Source organism: Elephantulus edwardii, unplaced genomic scaffold (assembly GCF_000299155.1).
Source record: "Elephantulus edwardii isolate Elephantulus edwardi_28Jun2011 unplaced genomic scaffold, EleEdw1.0 scaffold00189, whole genome shotgun sequence".
Lineage (NCBI taxonomy): Eukaryota > Metazoa > Chordata > Mammalia > Macroscelidea > Macroscelididae > Elephantulus > Elephantulus edwardii.
This window is the reverse complement of record NW_006399939.1, coordinates 1,141,563-1,163,272: the sequence shown is the minus strand read 5'-3', so window position 1 is coordinate 1,163,272 and position 21,710 is coordinate 1,141,563. Positions and strand designations below refer to the sequence as shown.

General features: G+C 49.8%; 2 protein-coding genes across 15 annotated transcripts in view; both read left to right on the top strand.

The window, feature by feature from the left end:
* Window positions 1-3,883: 3,883 nt before the first annotated feature.
* NR1H3 (nuclear receptor subfamily 1, group H, member 3) lies at window positions 3,884-13,665 on the top strand. 2 transcript variants are annotated; one of them, XM_006896700.1, is made up of 10 exons: window positions 3,884-3,957; window positions 4,619-4,698; window positions 5,194-5,382; window positions 6,200-6,466; window positions 7,030-7,238; window positions 7,341-7,520; window positions 7,691-7,790; window positions 12,541-12,654; window positions 12,870-12,964; window positions 13,168-13,474. In XM_006896700.1, the coding sequence occupies exons 2-10, from the start codon at window positions 4,656-4,658 to the stop codon at window positions 13,312-13,314; spliced, it is 1,344 nt and encodes a 447-aa protein (XP_006896762.1). In that variant the 5' UTR covers window positions 3,884-3,957; window positions 4,619-4,655; the 3' UTR covers window positions 13,315-13,474. The 2 variants fall into 2 exon arrangements, with proteins under 2 accessions (XP_006896762.1, XP_006896763.1); XM_006896701.1 differs by lacking the exon at window positions 7,341-7,520 and having other exon boundaries at window positions 13,168-13,665.
* A 5,349-nt stretch (window positions 13,666-19,014) lies between these two features.
* Window positions 19,015-21,710, top strand: part of MADD (MAP-kinase activating death domain) — a 54,078-nt gene continuing 51,382 nt past the window's right edge. For 6 of the 13 annotated variants that reach the window (XM_006896698.1, XM_006896699.1, XM_006896696.1 and 3 more), the window contains exons 1-3: window positions 19,019-19,165; window positions 19,756-20,352; window positions 21,021-21,324. In XM_006896698.1, coding sequence (XP_006896760.1) covers window positions 19,104-19,165; window positions 19,756-20,352; window positions 21,021-21,324 — 963 coding nt within the window. In that variant the 5' untranslated portion in view covers window positions 19,019-19,103. Of the gene's footprint in view, window positions 19,166-19,755; window positions 20,353-21,020; window positions 21,325-21,710 lie in introns of all 13 variants that reach the window. The other 7 variants (XM_006896697.1, XM_006896691.1, XM_006896690.1 and 4 more) reach the window with 2 other exon arrangements.

Here is a 21,710-nt window from a genome sequence, read left to right as displayed (position 1 = left end):
TCTTTTTTCTTTTCTTACTTTTATATCATCTCTGAACTCATATATCTGGGAATCAGCAATTCCTGGATTGTTCCCTCTGTATGTTATTGGGTCTTGAGCAGAGGTCATTTGAGTGGCCTCCAAGATGACCTCTACATTTTGCTCCTTTTTCCAATGGTGAAGGAAAGAGCAGGAAACCCAACTCCTTGCTGACTTTCCCTTACGGTCGGCTTCATGGGAGTTTGACTGTTTTCAAGGCAGTTATTCCATTGTACATGTGCAACCATAGGCTGGAGAATACTTCAGTTTTGGTTTCATGACATTTTGTTGATATAAGAAGCCCCAAAATCCTGGGGCCAGAAATGTGGCTTGTGATCCATCCTGGGACTGTTGCTTCCCGTGAGACTCAAGGAAACAGGAAAAGTCTTATGGTACTCAGAGGCTATGGCCCTAACACCTCCTGTAGGTTGATGGGGCTGTGCCATGGAGGTAGGGCTGGCAAAGGGGAACATGTGCTTCCAGCTGCCGGTCACATGAGCTCTTGCCCTGGTTTGGGGGCGGAAGTCTTCTGGTTGGTCTCCAAATCTATGGAGACATTTTCAACCCATTTTGCTTTTCTGCCATTGTCCTCTCTGGTGCCCTCTTCGGGTGGAACCTGAAGGGGCAACTGAAGCAGTGGAGGCAATGCCTTCTCTCCGTGAGGTGAGGCTCACTCCTTGGCTTGGAGGCATGATGCCTGCTTGCTCGGTAATTGCTCTGAACTGGGTCTGAGCGGTCCGGATGCAACTTGTGTCTAGTTCTGAGTCCTGCACATTGTCAACGTATGCTAGAAGAAACCAGTGTGAAGACCAGGTCTGAGGAGGGAGGAAGCAAATCCCTGCTGTGGGTGTGGGGACAAACAGTTCCAGTTTCCTAGTGGCCAGAGTCCCCGGTTGTCACTTTCCCAGGACAGCTGGCGCCTTGTGAAAACTAGAGAAAAAGCAAATGGAAGAGGAAGGGAGAGCCTTGTGTTCATGACTCAGAGATGCCCACGCCAGGATGGGGCAGTGCGGGAAGGACCTTGTGATGAGACAACACGAGCAAAGCTAGAGGCAGAACTTTTAGATGATGGGGTATCAGAGGGGCTTTTCTGAAATGTGAAAATGAAAACATGGGCAGATTTTGCAACACCACCCAGCCTGCTGCCTTCAAGTCTGTGTTCCCCAACCCTCAGCCCGTTCCCCTTGCCCCACCCTGTGCTTCCTCCCATCTTTATTCAAGTTCTTTTTTTATTTCTGTTTTCCTTGTCCTTCTTGAATCCTGTTCCTTCTGTTCCACCCCCATGCTTCCTCCCCCCAACACACGCTCTCCCTGTTCCCTCTTCTCTTCCCTGGTGTCCTGTTCATCTCTGTCTTGGACCGTCTGGCTGCCTGCCCTGGCCCCCTGTTCTCCAGTGCTTTAATGTGGGACCCATGGGAACTAGAGTTCACAGCAAAACAGGAAGAGCCTGGGAGCAGGAAACTGGGAGTGGGGCAGGGGGTGAATGACCAGCAGTAACCTTAGCTCCTTGCCGCCCACATCTGTACTGAGGCATCGGCAGTGCTGGAAACCTCTTCTTTGCCCAGGCTCCTGCACCTCAGTGCTTCACTTATCCATCAGATCTGAGAGGCAACAAGATGAGAGACAGGAGGAGCACAAGGACTGGAGTGAGGACACCTGACTTGGAGCTCAGCTTGGCCAAGGCTCTCACGTGAACTTTATTTTTCTGTGAGATGGAGCTCCTGTTATTCTCCTCCCTCCCTCCTGGGGCCGCTCTGAGGACCAGAAGGAGTGGTGTAGGATGTGTGCATAGAAAGGAGCCTTTGGAAGGTTAACAAGATACACATGCAAGGTGGTGGGAAGGCCCATGGCTGAGAGATCAACTGCTTCCATTTCTGCAACACTTATTTCCAGCCACATTGGGCTATGATATATGGCAAAACTCATTGTTATTCTTCCTGTTCTAGAGATTAGAAAACAGGTTCAGAAACATTAAATAGCTGGTTCAGGCAAAATCAGTTCATGGTAAGGGCCAGGATTTGACTTAGAATTGGAGCCCAGGGACCAACCATAAACCAGTATATTATGTGCTGTCCAGTCGCTTGTGACTTAGTGATCCTATGTACAACAGTCCTAAAATCTGCTCTATCCTGTGGCAATTTTATTGTCTCTGACACACCTACCCTCATTACCCCAGTGACTGAATTGATCCATCTCATCAAGGGTCTTCCTCTCCTGTACTGTCCCTCCAACTCTACCAAGCATGACGTCCCTCTCCAAGGACTGATCCTGCCTTGCAGCATGTCCACAGTATGTCAGATGGAGCTTCAGAATCCTTGCCTCCAAGGAGCAGCCTGGTTTCACCCTCTCCAGGATGAAACTGTTTGCTCTCCTGGCAGTCCATGGTGTAGTCAACATTGTTCTCCAGCACCACAGCTCAATTAAACCAATATGTTGAGGTGAAATTGACTAGAGCTTGGGGTGGGAGCCGACAGATAGGGGAAGATTGTATTATATAACTTGTTTACTTATTCAACTAGCAAGGACAGAATATCTACTTTATGCCAGGCCCTATTCTTGGTGCTCTGGGGGAGATAAAATAAGCAAAACATGACTTCTACCTTCATGTCCACATGTCTCAAGGAGAAGAGTAGGAAGGCTACAGCTCTTGTTATCTCGGAAGGCCTTGGTGGCTGTGTGTGGCAGAATTCTTGCCTTTTGTGTGGGAGACTTGGATTCAATTCCCAGGTAACACTCCTGATGATCACCTACACCCCCCGCCATGTCAGTTATGTGCATTTGAGGCTAACTGACTCATAGCTGACTCCAATAGCTTTTCAGAGGCTGTAAGTTACACGGGGGGAAACTGTCCAGTCTTCTTCCAAGCAGCTAGTGGACTCGAACTGGGTGCAGTTAGGTTGGCAGCGCAACTCCTTACCCACTAGACTGCCAGAGCTTGCTTGCTCCTCTCTCTTTCTCTCTCTCTCTCTCCTCTCCCTCTCCTCTCTCTCTCTCTGTAGGCTTACATGTTGCTATGATGCTGACTAGGTTTCAGAAGAGCTTCCAGACTAGGAAGAAAGACCTGGAGATCTACTTCCAAAAAATCAGCCAGTGAAAACCTTACGGATCCTCACGAGTCAGGACTATGTTATGTGAGACAACATACTTGTCTCAGTCAATGCTGAGTTTACTGTTGCCCAAAACAGGGAACCTGTTTACCTTCCCAGGTCATCCTGGGCTCACACTTGGGGCGCCACCCCACCGTCGCCTCAGGCCTGCCATTGCTCACAGCCGACTTCCTACCAAGTCCTCTCTCCTCTCCAGTGTCTGTGGAACCCCGCAGGGCACGCACACTTGCAAACTTCTTGGAAGGCCGGGCACCTGCCTCTCTCCACCCCTTTAGTTCTTCCCGGCTGGCTGAAGCCTCGGGCTAGCGGGGAGAGCTCCTTGGCCCCTTCCCAGAGACAAGGGAGGAGGAGGCTGGGAAAGCAGGCTGGGGCTCAGTGTCGCAATTCCAGGCCGTGCAGGGACCTTTGCTCCGCAAGGTGTCTATGGAGGGGACGCTGACTCAAGGCCGCGGCAGGGGTACCTGGACGACAGTCCTGTGAGAGCAGCTGAGAGCCGCGGGGTGAGGAACAGCAAAGGGCCGCGCCGGGCTCTGGCCGTGCTGGGAGCCGGACACGCGCGACCGCCGGCTGAGGGGGCCCGGGGAGGAGTCAGCGTGCGGGGGAAGCGCCCGGTGGGCGGGGGCGCAGAGGCAGAGCTCGGGGCGCCCCCGGGGCCGCTGACAGGAAGAAGAGGTGGCCCTAACCCTTCAGTCCCTCCTCTCAGCCTGTCCCCACCTCCACTTCTCCAGGGCTCCAGCTCTGTGACCAGCGATCGGGGGCTGCACCGGCGTCTTCTCCCAGCAAGGGGGCTCCAGAGACTGCCCGGCCGGGAATCGGGTGGCCTGCGCCTTCGGTGGGTCCGCGCCCGTGCACGGCCGGCGGCTCTGTGTGTGAGTCCGCGGGGTGAGCGTGGGGGCCTAGAAAGGGGGAGACGTGAGCAATGATGGTGACTGAAGCTGGGCTGGGAAAGGACTCGATTCAGGCCCCAGAGAAACTCATGAAGACCTGGGAGAAAGGGACCTATGTGAGAATTAGTGACATCCTTGGATACTTGTGCTGGGACCTTGGGAAGGGTAGCAATGAGGAGTCTCTAAAAGCTAAGCAGTGAAGGGTGAGCCTCCGTCATCTTCAGGTCCTGCCCAAATGTGTGGCAGCTCCCAGCCTGCCTTTCCTAAAATCAAACTAGTCTGGTACATGGACAGTGTGCCCGCTCTCTCTAATGAGCTGGAGGAGGCGCTGGGAAGAAGGGGGGTATGATTTTGAAATCAGAGAGGTCTGTTATTGGAGTCTTAGTTCTGTCACTGGCTAACTATGTGACCATGGCAATTTACTCTTTCTGTAAAACGGACTAAAGAATAGTAATCATGACTATTGCAAGTTCAAGGGTGTTGGGAAGCATGGAGCTAATATATGGCAAGTAAACGTTAACTGATGCTGTTGGTACTGACGAAGGACAGGCTGAAGCTAGACTGGGGCTCAGCTCTGGAAGGATGTAACCTAGGACATTCCTGCAGGACAGTCCCTTGGTGATGTCCAGGGCTCCAGGAAGAGATGTCCTTGTGGCTGGAAGCGCCTGTGCCTGATGTATCTCCTGGTAAGCTGCTTCACTCCAGCCCTCTCCACCCTCAGGAACCAGCCTCCTCCTCCCACTACCTGCCTTCAGCCTTTCCCCAGAGAGCAGTCCTGAGAACTTCTTGGTATTGCTTGCCTTTTTCTGTCACCGCTACCCTGGGTCCTGCACTTGACCTTGCAAGTACCTGCTCAGCTCTTCTTGATCAGGGCTTGCTGATGGGGAAGCACTGGCATGTCTAACCTTTACCCAGCTCTGGTTTGCAGGAATCCTATCTGATCTCTGAAATGTATGGTGCACTAATGTCACTCCTCTAAGGGAGCAAAAACTACTATCCTCATTTGAGGTCTTGAGATACAAGAGAATACAAATAGGTAGTCCTCAATTCTGGGGTCCCAAAGCCTGAGTTGGGACTCTGCTGCCCTCTAAGGGTAGGGTTAAGTGTGCAGCTTCTCAGGATTCTGGGGAGGTGGCACAGGGCCAGACTGATTCCCTTTATACCTCTCTTTTGGGGATCAGACTCTGCAGTGGAGCTGTGGGAGCCAGATGTGCAAGATGCAAGCAGCCAGGTGCTAGGAGGCAGCAACTGCATCCTCAGAGAGGATGCCCGAACACCACAGGCCTCCCCGGGCACTTCAGGAATGGGGCTGGAGGCTGCAGAAGCCATGGCCCTGCTCCACAGGACAAAGATCCCTCCAGAACCCACAGGTGAGGAGGAGCCACGGGCCCCTGGTCTAGGAGGAGTATCTTGGACCTCTTTACCCTATACTATCACAGTTAGGTTAAAAAAATCTTGACATTAACTAGACCTGAGTGATCAGATTGGGGGTTTTGTCTCTACAAGGTCATCAAGCAATGATTTAACTTTTTGGATCCTCAATTTAATTTTCTGTAAAATAGAATAATTATAGTACATATTGCATATAAAAGGACTCGTCCAATACCCAAGCTGTAAAGGCACTTGGTAAACAAGAGTTACTACTTTTAGAATAAGGAGTCCCCAGGTGGCACAAATGGCTAAGAAATTGCCTACTAGTTAAAAGATCAGGGATTTTAACATACTCAGAAGTTCTTCAAAAGACAGCCTTGGCTATCTGCTTCTAGAAGGTTCTAGCCTTGGAAACATTATGAAGCCGGTCTGACATTGCACACATATAAGGTTACTGTGAGTCAGAACGGATTCAAGGGTAACAACAACATAACAGCGGTTTTTATACTAGAGACTAGATTGCATATAGGGAGCTCTGGTGATCTAGTCTGTTTGCTCTGCTAAATCTGAGGCCACCACACCTCTCTAGCCTTTGACTTCACGAGCAGTTTGGTGGGAGAAAGATGAGCAATTTCCTCTGGCGCATTTTATCTCTTCAAAGACCTGCCGAGGGTCAGCTATGAGCCGATTCTGACTTATTGGCAACGAATGGGTTGCGACTGCATATACTGAAGGGAATGAAGGTCACTGAATGCTCAGGGTAGTGGCCGAGTGGGCACCTTGGGAGGCACACTAAACCACCTTCCTGTATCTTAGAGTTTCGTGCAGCAAAACGGAAAAAGGGACCAGCCCCCAAAATGCTGGGTAACGAGCTGTGCAGTGTGTGTGGGGACAAGGCCTCGGGCTTCCACTACAACGTGCTGAGCTGCGAGGGCTGCAAGGGGTTCTTCCGTCGCAGCGTCATCAAGGGGGCGCACTACGTCTGCCACAGCGGCGGCCACTGCCCCATGGACACCTACATGCGGCGCAAGTGCCAGGAGTGTCGGTTTCGTAAATGCCGCCAGGCTGGCATGCGGGAGGAATGTGAGTGTCTGGAGACGGGAATGAGGGGAGGAGCTGATGGGAAAGGGGGGACCTTGTTGGGGGGGTGATGATGATGACATTTTGGGGGTAGACTGGAACCTGAACCTACAGGCCGGGGCTTCCTAATCTTTTGGTTCCCGAAGAATGGAGTAAAATCTATTCCTTGATATACTCCCAAAGGCTAGGAGCCCTGGTGGCACTGTAGACTAAGCCTTGGGCTGCTAGCCAGAAGGTGGGAAGATCAAACCCACCTGCCACTTCATGGGAGAAAGACAAGTCAGCCTGCTCCCATGAAGATTTATAGCTTCAGAAGCAGCTTTATAGATAAATCAGATCAATAACTGAGATATATGTGTATATATAAATCAGAGGACGTATAGCTCTATTCTGTCTTAACAGGGGGTAGGTCTGTTTTATCTTAACAGGGTCAGTATGACTCAGAACTGCCTGGACCACAATAGATTTGACTCTGTGCTTTTCTGGGGCCTCAAACCACCCCCTCTCCCCACACGTGCTCCCTCTCTTCCCGTCTCCCTGCTTCTCACACGTGACACCATCCTTAGGTGTCTTGTCAGAAGAACAAATCCGCCTGAAGAAGCTGAAGCGGCAAGAGGAGGAGCAGGCCCAGGCCACTCCGGTGCCTCCGAGGGCGGCCTCCCCTCCGCAGGTCCTGCCCCAGCTCAGCCCGGAACAGCTGGGCATGATCGAGAAGCTGGTCGCGGCCCAGCAGCAGTGCAACAGACGCTCCTTCTCTGATCAGCTCCGAGTCACGGTACCAGAGGGACCTGGGGAGAGGTGGCTCGGGCCCAGGTGGCTTCCCAACACCCACCTCAGAATGGCTTTCTTCTTCTTCCCTCCTTGCTGTTGCTGTTAGCCATGGCCCATGGCGCCGGATCCTCAGAGCCGGGAGGCCCGTCAGCAGCGCTTCGCCCACTTCACGGAGCTGGCCATCGTCTCTGTGCAGGAGATTGTGGACTTCGCCAAGCAGCTGCCCGGCTTCCTGCAGCTTAGTCGGGAGGACCAGATTGCCCTGCTGAAGACCTCTGCCATTGAGGTGGCTGGAGGATTGAGGGTTGAAGGGAGAACCAGAGTAGGATTGCCTGTGGGAGGGGGCTCTAAGCATCCTTTTGGGGAATTTGAGTCCCCACGGAAGTGAGAGTGAGGGAGATAGACCTGTCCAGACCAGCCGTCCCATGCTCCGTTCGTGATCTGTTATTTGTCCAGGTGATGCTTCTGGAGACATCTCGGAGGTACAACCCTGGGAGTGAGAGCATCACCTTCCTCAAGGATTTCAGTTACAACCGGGAAGACTTTGCCAAAGCAGGTGAGAGCTGGGATGACGAAGGGCTTGGGTTGGAATGGACAGGTGCTTTTTTGTCATGGGATTGCTGAGCCCTCCAGAACCCAAGGTCTAGGCAGCTAGAAAGGAAGGCACCCCTTGTTATTCGAAGGCAGAGAGGCAGAAGGCCCCTTTCAGTTGCTCTGAGTGAACCCCTGGCCCCGGGTGCAGTAGGCCTGTGGTTCTCCAACTGTATTCCAAGGACGCTCTAGGTTCCATGGAAGTGTCACCTGGAAAGAGAAACCAGGAGGCACAGAAATCTTCTTTATCCTCACTTCACCTAAACAAGAAGCTCCACTTAAACCTGTGTTCAGTACTGTGCTTCTCTATACTATTTTGTCTAAAGTTCTAGAACTAGGAAACCATAACACTGAGCAGAAGTGTTTTAGTCCGTAGCAAGCAAATCTTTCTCTAGTGATTTTTGTCGTTGCTCAGTACCATCGAGTCAGAACCGACCCATAACAGACCCTCCAATGGGTTTTCAGAAGCAATTAATCACATGGGAGGAGACTGCTCATCTTTCTCCTGAGGAGCAGCAAGTGGATTCAAACTGCGTGCCTTCAGGATTGCAATGCAGCTTCTTCCCAGTAGGCCACCAGAGCTCCGTACATGTGATTGTTAAGACTCAAAAAGTCTCCTTCCTTGTGCTGATTATCTCCTACCTTTTTTTCCTTTCTTTTTCTTAGTTGCCTTTTCAGATAGGCCATGGGACTGCAGTTGAAACATTGCAGAGGTGTTCAGGTGGGGTGACTTTAGCATGATAGAATGAGCCCTATCTTTTATTGTTAGGTGCCGTCAAGTCGAGTCTGGCCCATAGAGTCCCTTTGAACAACAGATCTGAACCCTATCCTATCCTGTGGCATCCTCCACATTTCTGACATACCTGAACCAGTTTGAGCAGTCACTGTGTCAGTCCATTTGGTTGCGAGTCTTCCTCTTTCGCTAACCCTCCTCCAAGGAGAATATTACTTCCTTCCATGGAACACTTCCATCTAGGACTGGAATATTTCCACCAAGAGTTAGCTCACATTCCTTCTATCTATCTGATAGAGTTGTGTGTGTGTGGGTGGGTGGGTGTCCTCACATTTTAATTACTGGTAATGTTTATATTAGGAGTTCTAGATGGTGCAAGGCATCACAGAAGTGACTGGTGATCATATTGAGAGGTGGCTGGGGAAGGGCGAGCTTGACCAGGTAGCTGGGTGTGCAAGGAATGGGAAGGTAGCATAGAAAGGGTAGAGACAAGTCACATGTGCTTGGGGTGGGGGGATGGTGAATGTATTGGTTATTTCTGTAAGGGAAGTGTGTTTCACCTGTTCGGAACAGTGAACATCCAAATTAAGACAGACTAGAAGAAGGATTGGCCATCCACTTCTGAAATATAAAACCCTATGTACAGCAGAGCACAGTGCAGGAGAGGGAGACCCCATCCCTAATGAGATGCACTGATGCAGTAACTGGGGTGATGGGGGTTGGTGTGTCGGAATTTGTGAGACTGGTTCACAGGGAAGGGTTCAGAGCTCCTCTACATAGGGTTGCTATGCATCACAGGCGACTCACTCAATGACACATAACAACAATAATATACTATGACAGGTTTGGAAGCAGGAGTGGCATCCACTTCCTAAATAACATGCCTCTGGAAACTCTATGAACTTCTATGGCTTCAGACCTTTTGTTCATAGGGTCGCTATGAGTCCTGCTCGACTCAAAGGCAATCAACAACAACAACAACAACAACAACAACAACATGGTGCAAGTGATTCATGCATTGGGCTACTTATGGAAAGGTTGGAAGTCCCAAAGTGCCTCAGAAGAAAGGCCTGGCAATCTACCTTCAAAAACTCAGCCATTTAAAACCCTTACAGAGCACAGTTTACCCTGAAACCCATGAGGTCAGCAAAATTGTCATTGACCTCTGGCAGCCGGGTTTTGAATGTGGGTGTTACGGATGCACAGGTGGGAAAGGCTGAAAGGCTCAGGGAGTTTTGCAGAGACCAGCAATTTGGCAAGGAGTGAATGGGTATATAAAATTTATCTGTGCTGAGCTCTGGTGGCAGTCAGTATATAACATATATAACATAGCCAGTTGTACTGCTAAGTCAAACTCCTATTTTGACAATTTGAATCCAACATCCACCAGCAGCTCCTCAGGAGAAAAATGGGCAGTTTCCTCCCTTTACAATTAATTTACAGACATCACACCTAACGGAAGCTTGCTCCAAGTTGGAACCGACTCCATGGCAGAATGTTTTTAGCAACTCCGTCCTTGGGTTCATAGATCCTGGTGTCCAGGCCAGATCTCATAGAGCTTGCCCTGCTTTCTGGTGGCTCAGGTCAGCTCATATGCCTTTTGTCCCAATACAGACTACCTGGAGTGTTTTCTCGGAAATCTTCCTTTAACTGTAGGGCACAGTTAATAGGGCTGTCGGGATTTCTTGACTTCAAAGGCATAGAGGTAATATGATGACTTTAAGGTCTTGGGACCAAAAAGTTGGTTGTCTGAACTTACTCATTAACGTCATAGAACAAAGACCTGGTAATCTGTGTCTTCAAAGATTAGAGTCTAGAAAACCCTTTGCAGCGCATGACTTTATTTAGCTTCAAAAGCCCAGCCCTGCTGCATTTTTCTACCAAATCACCTCTTCCCCAGATTATCAGTACCCCCGTCCCCCTCAACCATGGCCTTCTCCTTCATAATGTTCTCCTTGATAAATCCTCCCCAGTTCTAATGTTTCTGTCTTCCTTCCAGCACTCGTGGACTTAGCTTGTGCTTTCTGAATCTGTCCCTATTTATAGACTTATTTATATAAGCAGTTTTGCTATCATCACGTTTGCCTTTCATTTCTTATTTCATCAGTGAGATCTTGAGAAAGAAACTCAAGCTCTGTTTTTGTCAGGTCTCTTCCCCATCCCATCCCCGCCCCCCATATCCACTGCCATATGTTGTATGCAGTGGTTGAGAAGTGATGGAGACACGATCGTATTTCATTGAGTTCCTTCGGTGAGCATTAGCAGACCCTCAGAGTGTCATAAACCAGCTCGAGAACCTCCATTTCCTCTTGGTGCCAAGGGGCTTCCCACAGGGGCAAAAAGATGCTCACCCAGAAATGCTTTCTAAAATGAGGACTGGCCACGAGATGGATCAACACACACTGATGCTAAACATCAGGGTGAAAGTACAGGAAGTGACTAATCAAGAGCCTTGAATGGAAAAGTAAAGCAGATGGCTGCTGAGAGAAATTTGAGAAAGCCTAGGGGACAGTGTGGGGTGGAGAGACACACGGCATGTCTGTGGAAAATTGGGAGAGAGAAGAGGCGGTCTGCTCCTCTGGGAGGATTTACGGCATCCTATGGGGCAATGCTCCTCTGTCCTGGAAGGTTGCTATGAATCAGAATCCATTTAATGGCAGTGCTTGGTGGTGATGGGATGGGAGAATGGCTCTCTAGGTGTTGTGACTTTAGGTCATGGTGTGTTGAATACCAGTTTTCTTCTTAATTAGAAGATTGGTTCCATAAAAATTTGTACACACACATATACACAGACAGAGCGCTGGTGGGATAGTGGATAAGGAGTTAATGCTGCTAACCCAGAGGTAGGCAGTTCAAATCCAACAGCTGCTCTGAGGTAGAAAGATGAGCAGTCTCCTCCTGTGCAAGTTACAGCCTCTGAAATCCCACTGGAGGGTCAGCTATGAATCAGTTCTGACTGTGGCAATGATTTTGAGTTTACACTCACATATACAACAAACAATTACATGGCAATTACTATGTTCTAGACATTCTGAGAACCTATTATGAGGTAGGTACTATCTTATCTCCATTTTACAGATGGGAAAACCAAGGCCTAGAGAGGTTAAATAATTTCCCTATGGTGACACACAGCTCCTAGGAGGTGAGGCCAGGAGGCAAACGGAGGCAGTCTGGCTCCAAGGTCTATACCCGTAACTCCGTTGCTGTGCTCTAGGATGGTACATGAAATAGATCTTTAATATTTCAAATAAGTAGTGCCAATTGACAGCAAAAAAAAAAAATTATTATGAGCAAAAAATAAGAGTTGTCTGTACTTTTAATGATATAGGTCCCTCATAAATTCTAATGAAAAGGAGAGAATTATTACTCTGATTTGATTCAATGCCTCCTGTGTGCCAAGAAATGCTGATGGTTCAGCAGTTAAAGAATTTGATTTCTAAGCACAAGTTTGATTGTTTAAACCCAATAGTCACTCCAGGGGAAAACGATGAGGCTGTCTGCTTCTGTGAAGATGTCCAGCCTTGAAAACCCTATAGGCTGTGAGTTAAAATGGGCTTATTGCCTGTGGGATTGTGTGCCAGGGACAGCGCTTGAGTGCTCTGCTTATTTTGTCATTTAACCATCTCCACAGTCTTATGAGACATTCCAGTATGTCTCTCATTTCACAGATGAGGTTTGAAGAGGTTTAGAAACTCATTGCAGGTCACAGAGCAGAACCCTGGAGATGTCTTTTTTCTTTCTCTTTCAAAGAAGCTCTGGATTTCTTTTTTTCTTTAACTCTGTGTGTGTGTGTGTGTGTGTGTGTGTGTGTGTGTGACAGAGAGAGAGAGAGAGATATTTGAAGAAATGTTTACAGAGCAAACTGGTTTTCTATTCTTGGAGATGTCTTAGTGAGGTAGTTCCTTGAACTGAGGACCTAGAGGAGAAAAGGGAGTCCCTGCTGCTCCTGCCACCTGCCCCAACCTCCCTTCTTCCTCCCCAGGGCTGCAAGTGGAGTTCATCAACCCCATCTTCGAGTTCTCCAGAGCCATGAATGAGCTGAAACTCAATGATGCCGAGTTTGCTTTGCTTATCGCCATCAGCATCTTCTCTGCAGGTGCGGGGGAGGAGCAGGAGGGAAACTGAGCAAGGGCCTCGCACCCAGGAGGCTTTGAGGCCTACACAGCAGGCATTGTGGGGGTGGAGGCCCTGATGGCATGTGAGGATTTGAGAGCTTGGGCGGGGGCATGTCCCGATTTTGGGGCTTTGATTTGGGGTAGGGAACTAAGACCCTGGCCAGACCTGCTCCTCAACTCTGTTGGTGACCTATAGACAGGCCCAACGTGCAGAACCAGCTCCAGGTAGAGAGGCTGCAACACACATATGTGGAGGCCCTGCATGCTTACGTCTCCATCCATCACCCCCATGTGAGTCTCCCCATGGCGCCCTGTTCCCTCCCCCACAGGCCTCCTCCTTGACACACCTCACCACCCACCTTCTCTGCAAGATTTCCTCTCTGCCTACGTTGTGCACACAGATCTTTCTCTGCTTATCCCACAACTTCCCCACCCTTGCCCCCTTCCCTAGAGAGAGACAAGGAGGGTACTCACTGGTCCACTCCTTCCCTCAGGACCGACTGATGTTCCCACGAATGCTAATGAAACTGGTGAGCCTCCGGACACTGAGCAGCGTCCACTCAGAGCAAGTGTTTGCCCTGCGCCTACAGGACAAAAAGCTTCCCCCACTGCTCTCCGAGATCTGGGATGTGCACGAATGACTGCTCTTGGCCCAGACCTTTCGTTTTCTGAACCTGGCTGAGGCCCTGTGGCCGTCTCACAGAGATGGAGATGACTGAGGAAGACAAACGTTCCCCAGGGGGTGGGAGCTAGGAGGGTGCGGAGAGGGTCCTCATCGGGTATTAAAGAAGAATCAAAGGACTGGGAGTTTTGTGGCTGCTGGAGACCGGGGGTCCTGCTAATGACTGTGCTCTGTGTGAAGACCACACTGACTCAGCCAGAAGGGTAAACCTGGGGGGCCACATTGCACAAGGTTCTCCAGGGCCCAGCCCATCCTGCCTCTACCACTTCCTGCTTTCCTCACAGGGCCCCAAGAGAAATGCTCCCCTATCTCTCTGTGGCTCTTTCTCTCTGTGGCTTGGCTATAAATGCCTTAGGCTGCGTCAGTGATGGCACTGTTAGAACAGGAAAACCAAAATGAATACAGAATGAGAGAAACCCATTTCTGGGTTGAGGGTGGGGGACAGAAGAAGAGAGGAAAGCTCTCCTTTAGGATCTAGCTCCAGAACCAGAAAAGGGAGACGGTCACAAGTGACAGTCTTTGTAATGAGAGGGGACCCTCCTTTTACCAGCCCCATGTTTGGTATATACCCATTGCCAAAGAGTGGGTTCAGACTCGTGGTGACCCTATAGGACGGAGTAGAACTGCCCCATAGGTTTCAGAGGCTGTGAATCTTTATAGGATTAGACTTCCTGGTCTTTCTCCCAGAGTGCTGGTAGGTTTGAACTGTAATCCTTGAAGTTAGCAGCCCAGTGCCCGACCCTCTGTGCCACCAAGATTCCCTGCACCAAATGGGTGAAATGAAATGTTGGTACCTAAGGATTTAGAATGGAATCCTGGTGTATATGTCAGGGAAAGAGTGTTGCGTTTTCAGTTAAAGTATTTTGTACTTTGTATGTGTAGCTAACACCTTAGTTTTTCTGTCGGCTAGGGCACAACCAGGAAAGGTCAGGGCCTGCTAGACGCTCCCTTAGGCCCTTCTGGAATGGGAAGACATGGCCCCTGAGGTCAGCAGGTGGAAGCACGGCTGTGGTCTGGGCTCTCAGGATGCTGGACTCCGTTTCCCAGCGCACACCGCGGCACTCCCGATGCGCGTCTAGTGTAGGTGTTGCCCGAGGCCCCGCCTGCCAGCCCGCGGACACCCCCGTCCCTGAGTTGGTAGGCTCCACCTCCCGGGTAGCCGCCGGTCTAGCCGAGGCGATTGGGTAGTTCCAAACCTGGCGCGTGGGGGGGAGAGGTGAGGCATCAGGGAATGTCAGAAAATTTTAGGGGTAGTTTATCTCGAGAAGCCGCTTCCAGAGGCATCAGCGTGTCGTCAGAATGGGTTCTGTTCCCACGTCAGATTGAAAACTGCTTGCGTAACCCAAACAACAGGTAGTCCTTTGAGTCCTCCCCTTAGCATGCAGCGGCGCTGGGCTGACCCGGCGCTGCCCATCCCGTTCTCACTCCCACACACGGATAGGTGTACGCATAGCAGTCTTCCTCCCCGGCTCCACCCTTCTGGGCTCAGCTTGGTGCAGCCCACTCCACCCCTCAGGGGTGAATGGTACGGCCCCGGCCCCCCATCAGCCTCCTCCTCCCTCGCCCGGTGCGAGTGGTACGCGCCCCCCCGGTGCAGACACGGAACTGGCGTCCGCCCCAGAGCGGAGCCACGCAGGGTAGCTCCTGCCGCGAGGCTCCCCGAGCACGTCCGGGCCTGGCTGCTCTCCTGGGGTGCAAGAGGTAGGGAAATCCGGGCCACTGGGGACTCCAGTAGGTTATTTGGGACCGGCTGCTTCAACGGGATAACAGGTTGTGAGGATAAACGCGAACGCTAGGGAGAAAGCGGTTCCAGGGAGACCTTCCGAAAGTGGAAAGGGGCGTGGGGTCTCGAGTGCAATTTGGGGGAGTGCATGAAGAAAGGGGGCGGGGCCAGATGTGGGGGTGCTCGGGCTGCCGAGCTGGGTGCTGGCTGCGGGCCTGGGAGCCATCCGCGGCTGCTGGGCTCGGTTCCTGCTGGGGAGGCGGGCGGCGCAGGCTCCGGGGGCCGCGGGGAGAGCTGTCCAGCAGGTGTGGGGGTGAGCGGGCGGCCGGGCAGCAGGAGCCCGACCCGGGATCAGCACCTGGCGGGTGAGCGCGCGTGTGCATGCACCTTATTTCTGGTTAGAATTTGGAAGGCCATGATTAGTTGCTTTTCATTTTCATTTTCTTTTTTTTTCCACTGGCTGTTTCAAATGAGAAAACAGCATGCTGCAGAGGGGAGACTTTTCTGCAACTGCCCCCCTCCCCGTTCCTATCTGAATTCTCCGTATTCCTGCTCTTCCCTCCTCCCCACCCCTGCTCCTGCCCTGCCTCCTTGCTCCAGTTCTCCCCTACGCTGGACCAGTTGGGGCTGATGCGCTTGCAAGGTCACTGCCCGCGGTGAGGGAGGAGGGGAGAGCCTCCTCTTGTGCTCACGTCAGCAGAGATGTCAGATCGCTCCCCGATTCCTGTGGTTTTACTTGGAAATCCTGCCCCAAACGAGGGACCGAGCCAAACGTTTGGTTGGCATGGGCAAAGTAAGCTGAAAAGGCATAGGGGCTTTTCAGGTGTGTGGATCCTACATCAGCGTCTGATGGAGTGGAATCCTTAATGTGGGATCTCAGGAGATGGGAATGGTTTTGAGCTGGGTGATTTTGAAATCTATTGAAAATAGGGACTTGACTTTAGCATTAGGATTGAGGAGGCAAAAGAGAGACTCTAAAACTGGTTAGAAGAAGGTGTGGTGGTAGAGGATTTAGAGTCTTTGGGGAAGGGAAGGGCTGGGACACAGCAAGAGAGGAAGCCTGTTATCTCTGCAGTCTAAAAAACTGGAGGCATTGGTTGTTGATGAGATATGAATTTGTTGACTAGGACCAGCCACCCCCTATCTATTCTGTCACTAGTAGCCAGAAGCCCTCGCAGCACAGTGATTAAGAGGCTTGGCTGCTGACCGAAAGATTGGTGGTTTAAACCCCCAAGATGATCTGGAGGAAAAAGATGTGACAGTCTGTTTCCATAAAGACTGTTGTTACTTGTGGTTAGGTGTCCTGAAGTCGAGTACAACCCTGTTCTACCCACAGCCTCAGCAATCCTGTGGGGCCTTCTTCTCTGTCTTACAGGGTCACTATGAGTCAGAATTGACTTGAAGACAGTGGATTTAGAGTAGCAGATTAGTTACAAGATCTTTTGGATTCATGTGGGTCTGGAAGATGAGAGCAGTAGCGATCTTTCTCTCTCATTGCCCTGGAATTGGAACAGACTCATAGCTGCCCCTCTGTTGGGTTTCTGAGGCTGTAAATTGATTGGGAGATTGCTGATTTTTCTCCCAAGTTGTTGCTGGTAGATTTCAACTGCCAGAGAGGTGTGGCTGGGTTAGCAACACAACTCCCTATGGACTAGGCCACCAATGCTCCCAACCAACTATTATAAAAATCATGAACTTGATCAGATGGACAAAGATGGGGATCCCAGCAAAGCTTACAGCCTGGTGCCCAATATATTAGTAGGAGATACTTTAGGTGTGATCTTTAAGATTTTGGCAGGAAATGGGTTTGGGGTGTTTTGGTGTTTTGGTTTTTTTCATATGGACATAGATTTTAAGCTTTGAGTTCTGGCCCTGTAAATTCTGTTTTATGTCAAGGTTTGTTGGTTCTTGCGCTAGGCATTTTCTATATAATTTTTTATAGACTGAGCTGTGGTTTTACCCGTCTTCGGTCTCATTTTTCTGTATTCCTCCTTATTTGTCTTGGGAGGAGCTTGGCTCAGCCCTGTCACTGTGTCCCACCTTATGCAGTATGCTCATGACTCTCTAGCAGTTGGGAACTAAAAGTTTGGGTTCATGATGGTGGGGTGATACCTAGAAATAAGTGTACTGGCTGATGTTTTCTAGGACTTAGTTCTGCTTATTTGGTAAGGAAATGGCTCCCAAAGCCAGAATTAGGACGAGCATAAACTAGCAACAGATGGAGAAGACAGCCCCATTCTGAGCAGGTGCTTTCAGTAGAAGAGGTCTCTCCAGCTTCAAGAAGAATGAATTCTTACGGGCCTTTGGCCTCTTCTGAGGTAGCAGCTGCTAACACTGTGCGGTCACCAAGCAGGGGAGGGGCTGTGACTCTACTATAAATAGTGCTGGGAGCCAGAGTCGCTATGGAGACAAAAATGAATCCTATTACCTGAAGGTCCTCTGTTGGGAGCAAGAGAAAGGAGGGAGCAGCATTTTGGGACTTGGAGGGTATGATGCAAGTAGGTTTTGTTTATTATTTGTTAGGGGAAGGAAAAGATAAAACCTAGACTCGTTATCTTACTCAAATAGGGCCTTCAGCACACAGGGGTTGTGTATCTGTTTGTCTGTGTGTCTGTCTGTCTGTGTGGGAGCACACAAGGTAGCAAACAAGGGAGTGGAGTATGAGTGTGTGTGTGTGTGTGTGTGTGTGTGTGTGTGTGTGTGAGAGAGAGAGAGAGAGAGAGAGATTAATGAAATTCTCTCTGTGTGTGCCGTGAACAAGGTCCTAGCGTGGCCACGTGGAGAGCGTAGGGGTGGAATCCTGGAAGCACTGGAAATAACACTGTAGTGAGCCGAATAATTTTATTTAGAGAAGTGGCTAGAGACCCAACAGGAAAGAAAATAAGACACTGTAGGCTTTTCCCAAGGGGCCCAGGTGGCACAGTGGTTAAGCACTTAGCTGATGAACCTAAGGTTGACCGTTTAAACCCCCCAGCCAGTCCACAGGAGGAAGAGGTGGCGAGCTGCTTCTGTGAAGATTACGGCTGTAGAAACCTCATAGGCCACTTCTGTGCTGGCCTGTGGGTCACTGTGAGTTGCAGTTAATGACAAGGAATGTGTGGTTTTGTGAGTTTAGAAGTTTTTCTTCATTTTATCACTGTAGCATGGACATTATTTCTCTGAGCAGTTCACCCCAGTCTTTGCAGAAATCCTGCTATTTCTGCATCTCCTTTCTTATGTCTGAAAGGTACAGTGGGGCAAGATATCTGTATATATTATGTTACTGATTCCAATCCTGGGACTAGAATAGAGGAGGAAGACAATGATTCAGCACCAAGGGCAGAGCTCGGAGCAGTAACCACTGGGCCCTTCTTGCTTAAAGAAGAAAAGTAGTTTCGTTGAAGTAATTGGAGCATAGACGTTCTTCCTTTGAAGCTGTCTGAGGTCGAACAGCCAGCTGTTGTATATTGTCTGAGTTCAATTAGCTGTATTACACACTCTCTATGGTGGCTTCACATCAAGCTGAATCCAGAATGTTGCAACTAATTAGGTTTGCATTAGACCTGGGAGTGTGGTTGGTGCTGGTCAGAGTCTGGTTTGTTCCTGATCCACCCTCAAGCAGTCCTGTAAATGACTTAATTTTTGTTATAGAGACTGAGTCATTATGATTAGACAGCCTGCGTCTATTTTTCATGTAACAAAACCCCAAGGGGTAGGCTGGAAAGAAGCTTGTTTGTAGAGATGAGGAGGTGAGCCATTATTTATCCTACATCGTGATATTTGACTCTGTAAGCTCGCAAGCCTATATAGAACTCTGAACTAGGGGAGTGTCATGTTCGCCTATCTATAGCATTAAAATGGACAACCTTCTGGCCTATGTCCCTGCCTGAGAGAAAGTTGAGAAGGATGAGCCTCTTAGGAGCAGTATTGGATCTTATCAGTACTTTTCCCCTTCTTTTAGATTTTCAGATACCAGAATTCCCTCTGGGAACGTTGACTGGCCACCTGCACTGAATTTCTCTCAGATGAACTGATGCGTTGGAACCATGGTGCAGAAAAAGAAGTTCTGTCCTCGGTTACTTGACTATCTAGTGATCGTTGGGGCCAGGTAATCAAAGAGACCGAGTTTGTTTTGTCATCTTGGATAGCCACAAAATCATTCCTCTCCCTCATTACCATGCTGTTTTGCATATATCATTCTTCCCCTGGCTTATCCTAATGACCTCCTTGACGCCAGCAGTGGAAACAACATTGTCACGAGTGTGGAGAATATTGGCTTTAAGCAATAGAGACTGAGCAGAACTCTGTCTTAAGTAGAACCTTTGTGATCTTGAGCCAGTTTACTCTTTATTCTCCAGTTTTCTTATTTTGTAAAAAGGAGAAGTGCATTGTGCTGCTTGTTTACATGCGCTCTCTCTTTTGGTCACACATTGAAAAATGCTAATGCTTTGAAGGTGTTAGTGATAATTTTGTTGCTGTAATTTTCCTTTCATTTTTAATCGATGTCTTCCTGACAGTGTGGCACTCGTTTAGCCTACCATCTGAATATGTCTCACGGCCCTGATTTTCCAAGGTCCTCCTGTTAGTTAGGTTCCTTTGCCCAGAATAGCACATTAAGCTTTATTTGTTGACTGTGGTTAAAATTGGGTCGAGCCTTCTGTCCCTTCCTGTGGCTGAGTTTGGGTTTTTATCCTCCAGGCATCCAAGCAGCGACAGTGTGGCCCAGACTCCCGAGCTGCTGCGGCGCTACCCTCTAGAAGACCATGCCGAGTTTCCCCTGCCCCCAGATGTGGTTTTCTTCTGCCAGCCAGAGGGCTGCTTGAGCGTGCGGCAGCGGCGCATGAGTCTGCGAGATGACACCTCCTTCGTCTTCACCCTCACCGACAAGGACACGGGAGTCACGCGTTATGGCATCTGTGTTAACTTCTACCGCTCCTTCCAGAAGCGAATGCCTAAGGAAAAGGGAGAGATTGGGACAGGGTCCCGTGGGAAGGAAGGCACCCGTGCCACCAGTGCCTCAGAAGAGGCTGGCACTGAGAGCTCAGAGAGCGGCTCATCCCTGCAGCCTCCCAGCGCAGATTCCACCCCTGACGTCAACCAGTCTCCTCGGGGCAAATGCCGGGCCAAGGGGGGAAGCCGTTCCCGAAACAGTACCCTGACCTCCCTGTGCGTGCTCAGCCACTATCCCTTCTTCTCTACCTTCCGAGAGTGTCTGTACACCCTCAAACGTCTGGTGGACTGCTGTAGTGAGCGGCTTCTGGGCAAGAAGCTGGGCATTCCTCGAGGCATACAAAGGTGAGGTGTGCCATAGGCCCTCAGAAAGGAGGGGAAAGTATGTCGAGGTGAAATGTGGGTCTGTGATGACCCTACAGAACTTCCTCACCCAGGGGTCCTTCAGACCTCTTTAGGCAAGATCCGCACTATTTGAACATAGTGGTGGCCAAGTGGTAGGTGTCCCCATCACGGGACATGAAATTCTGTTCCTGGCTGAGACATCTCATGCATAGCCACCAACCTTCTGCCAATGGAGACATCCGTGTTTCTGTGATGCTGAACAGGTTTCCAGATTAAGATGGACTGGAGAAGAAAGGCCAAGTGATCTGCTTCTTAGAATTAGCCAGCGTAAATCCTTTATGCGTGAGGTTACCATGAGACAGGGACCAACTCAGTGGCAGCTAACAGCATGCTATTAATTATGCTCTTACCAAGGAAAAACTTTCTTCATGGTTAGACCTCCTGCCAAAATTGCACTTGAAGTAAACTTGAGGAATTTGGTATTTCATTTACACATTCTTAGCGTACTTATTTCCCTTATCCACACCCTCTGATCCTATCTGAGCCCGTGGTGTGGGCTTTCCTAATGATACTATTTCTGTGGTTGTCCTCAGCGCGCCGCTGTGGTTACATGGGTTGCAGCAGCGTGTTCACTGCTGACGCTCACTTTCCTGCCGTCTGCTCCTCAGGGACACCATGTGGCGCATCTTCACTGGATCACTGCTGGTGGAGGAGAAGTCAAGTGCGCTTCTGCATGACCTTCGAGAGATCGAGGCCTGGATCTATCGATTGCTGCGCTCCCCTGTGCCTGTCTCTGGGCAGAAGCGAGTAGACATTGAGGTCCTGCCACAGGAACTGCAGCCGGCTCTGACTTTTGCTCTGCCAGACCCCTCTCGATTTAACCTAGTAGATTTCCCATTGCACCTTCCCTTGGAACTTCTGGGTGTGGATGCCTGTCTTCAGGTGCTGACCTGCATTCTGTTAGAGCACAAGGTGAGAGGGCCAGATTTCTGGGGAATGGGCTTTGAAGGCCTAGAGATGAGACTATGGTGGACAGGAATTTCACCTTTTTTGTCTCCACCTCCAGAAGGAAATAGTGCCTGTTATATAGCTGTTACTCAGTAAACATGGGATGAGTTTGTTATCATGTAGGGTTTTATTTAGGAATCTTTTTTTTATTTTATTAAATTTTATTAGTTTTAATGAACATTTATAGGGATTTGGGGTTTTAATTGTCCAATTGCCACAGTGCTTGTCAAAGTCAGTTCTGATTAATCTCCTTTGTCGGTGTATCCTTTGCCATTCCCTATCACTCCTCCCTGAGAGAGACTTCACCCTGATTCATAAGGAAAAGGGGATGGCGTATTCTCTTAGCTACT

Excerpts from the sequence above, each read along its gene's own strand:
- NR1H3 (XM_006896700.1), top strand. The coding sequence starts at position 4,656 with ATGTCCTTGTGGCTGGAAGCGCCTGTGCCTGATGTATCTCCTG. Across the intron at positions 4,699-5,193 it reads TGTGCCTGATGTATCTCCTG|ACTCTGCAGTGGAGCTGTGG; the intron begins GTAAGCTGCTTC and ends TTTGGGGATCAG. Across the intron at positions 5,383-6,199 it reads GATCCCTCCAGAACCCACAG|AGTTTCGTGCAGCAAAACGG; the intron begins GTGAGGAGGAGC and ends CCTGTATCTTAG.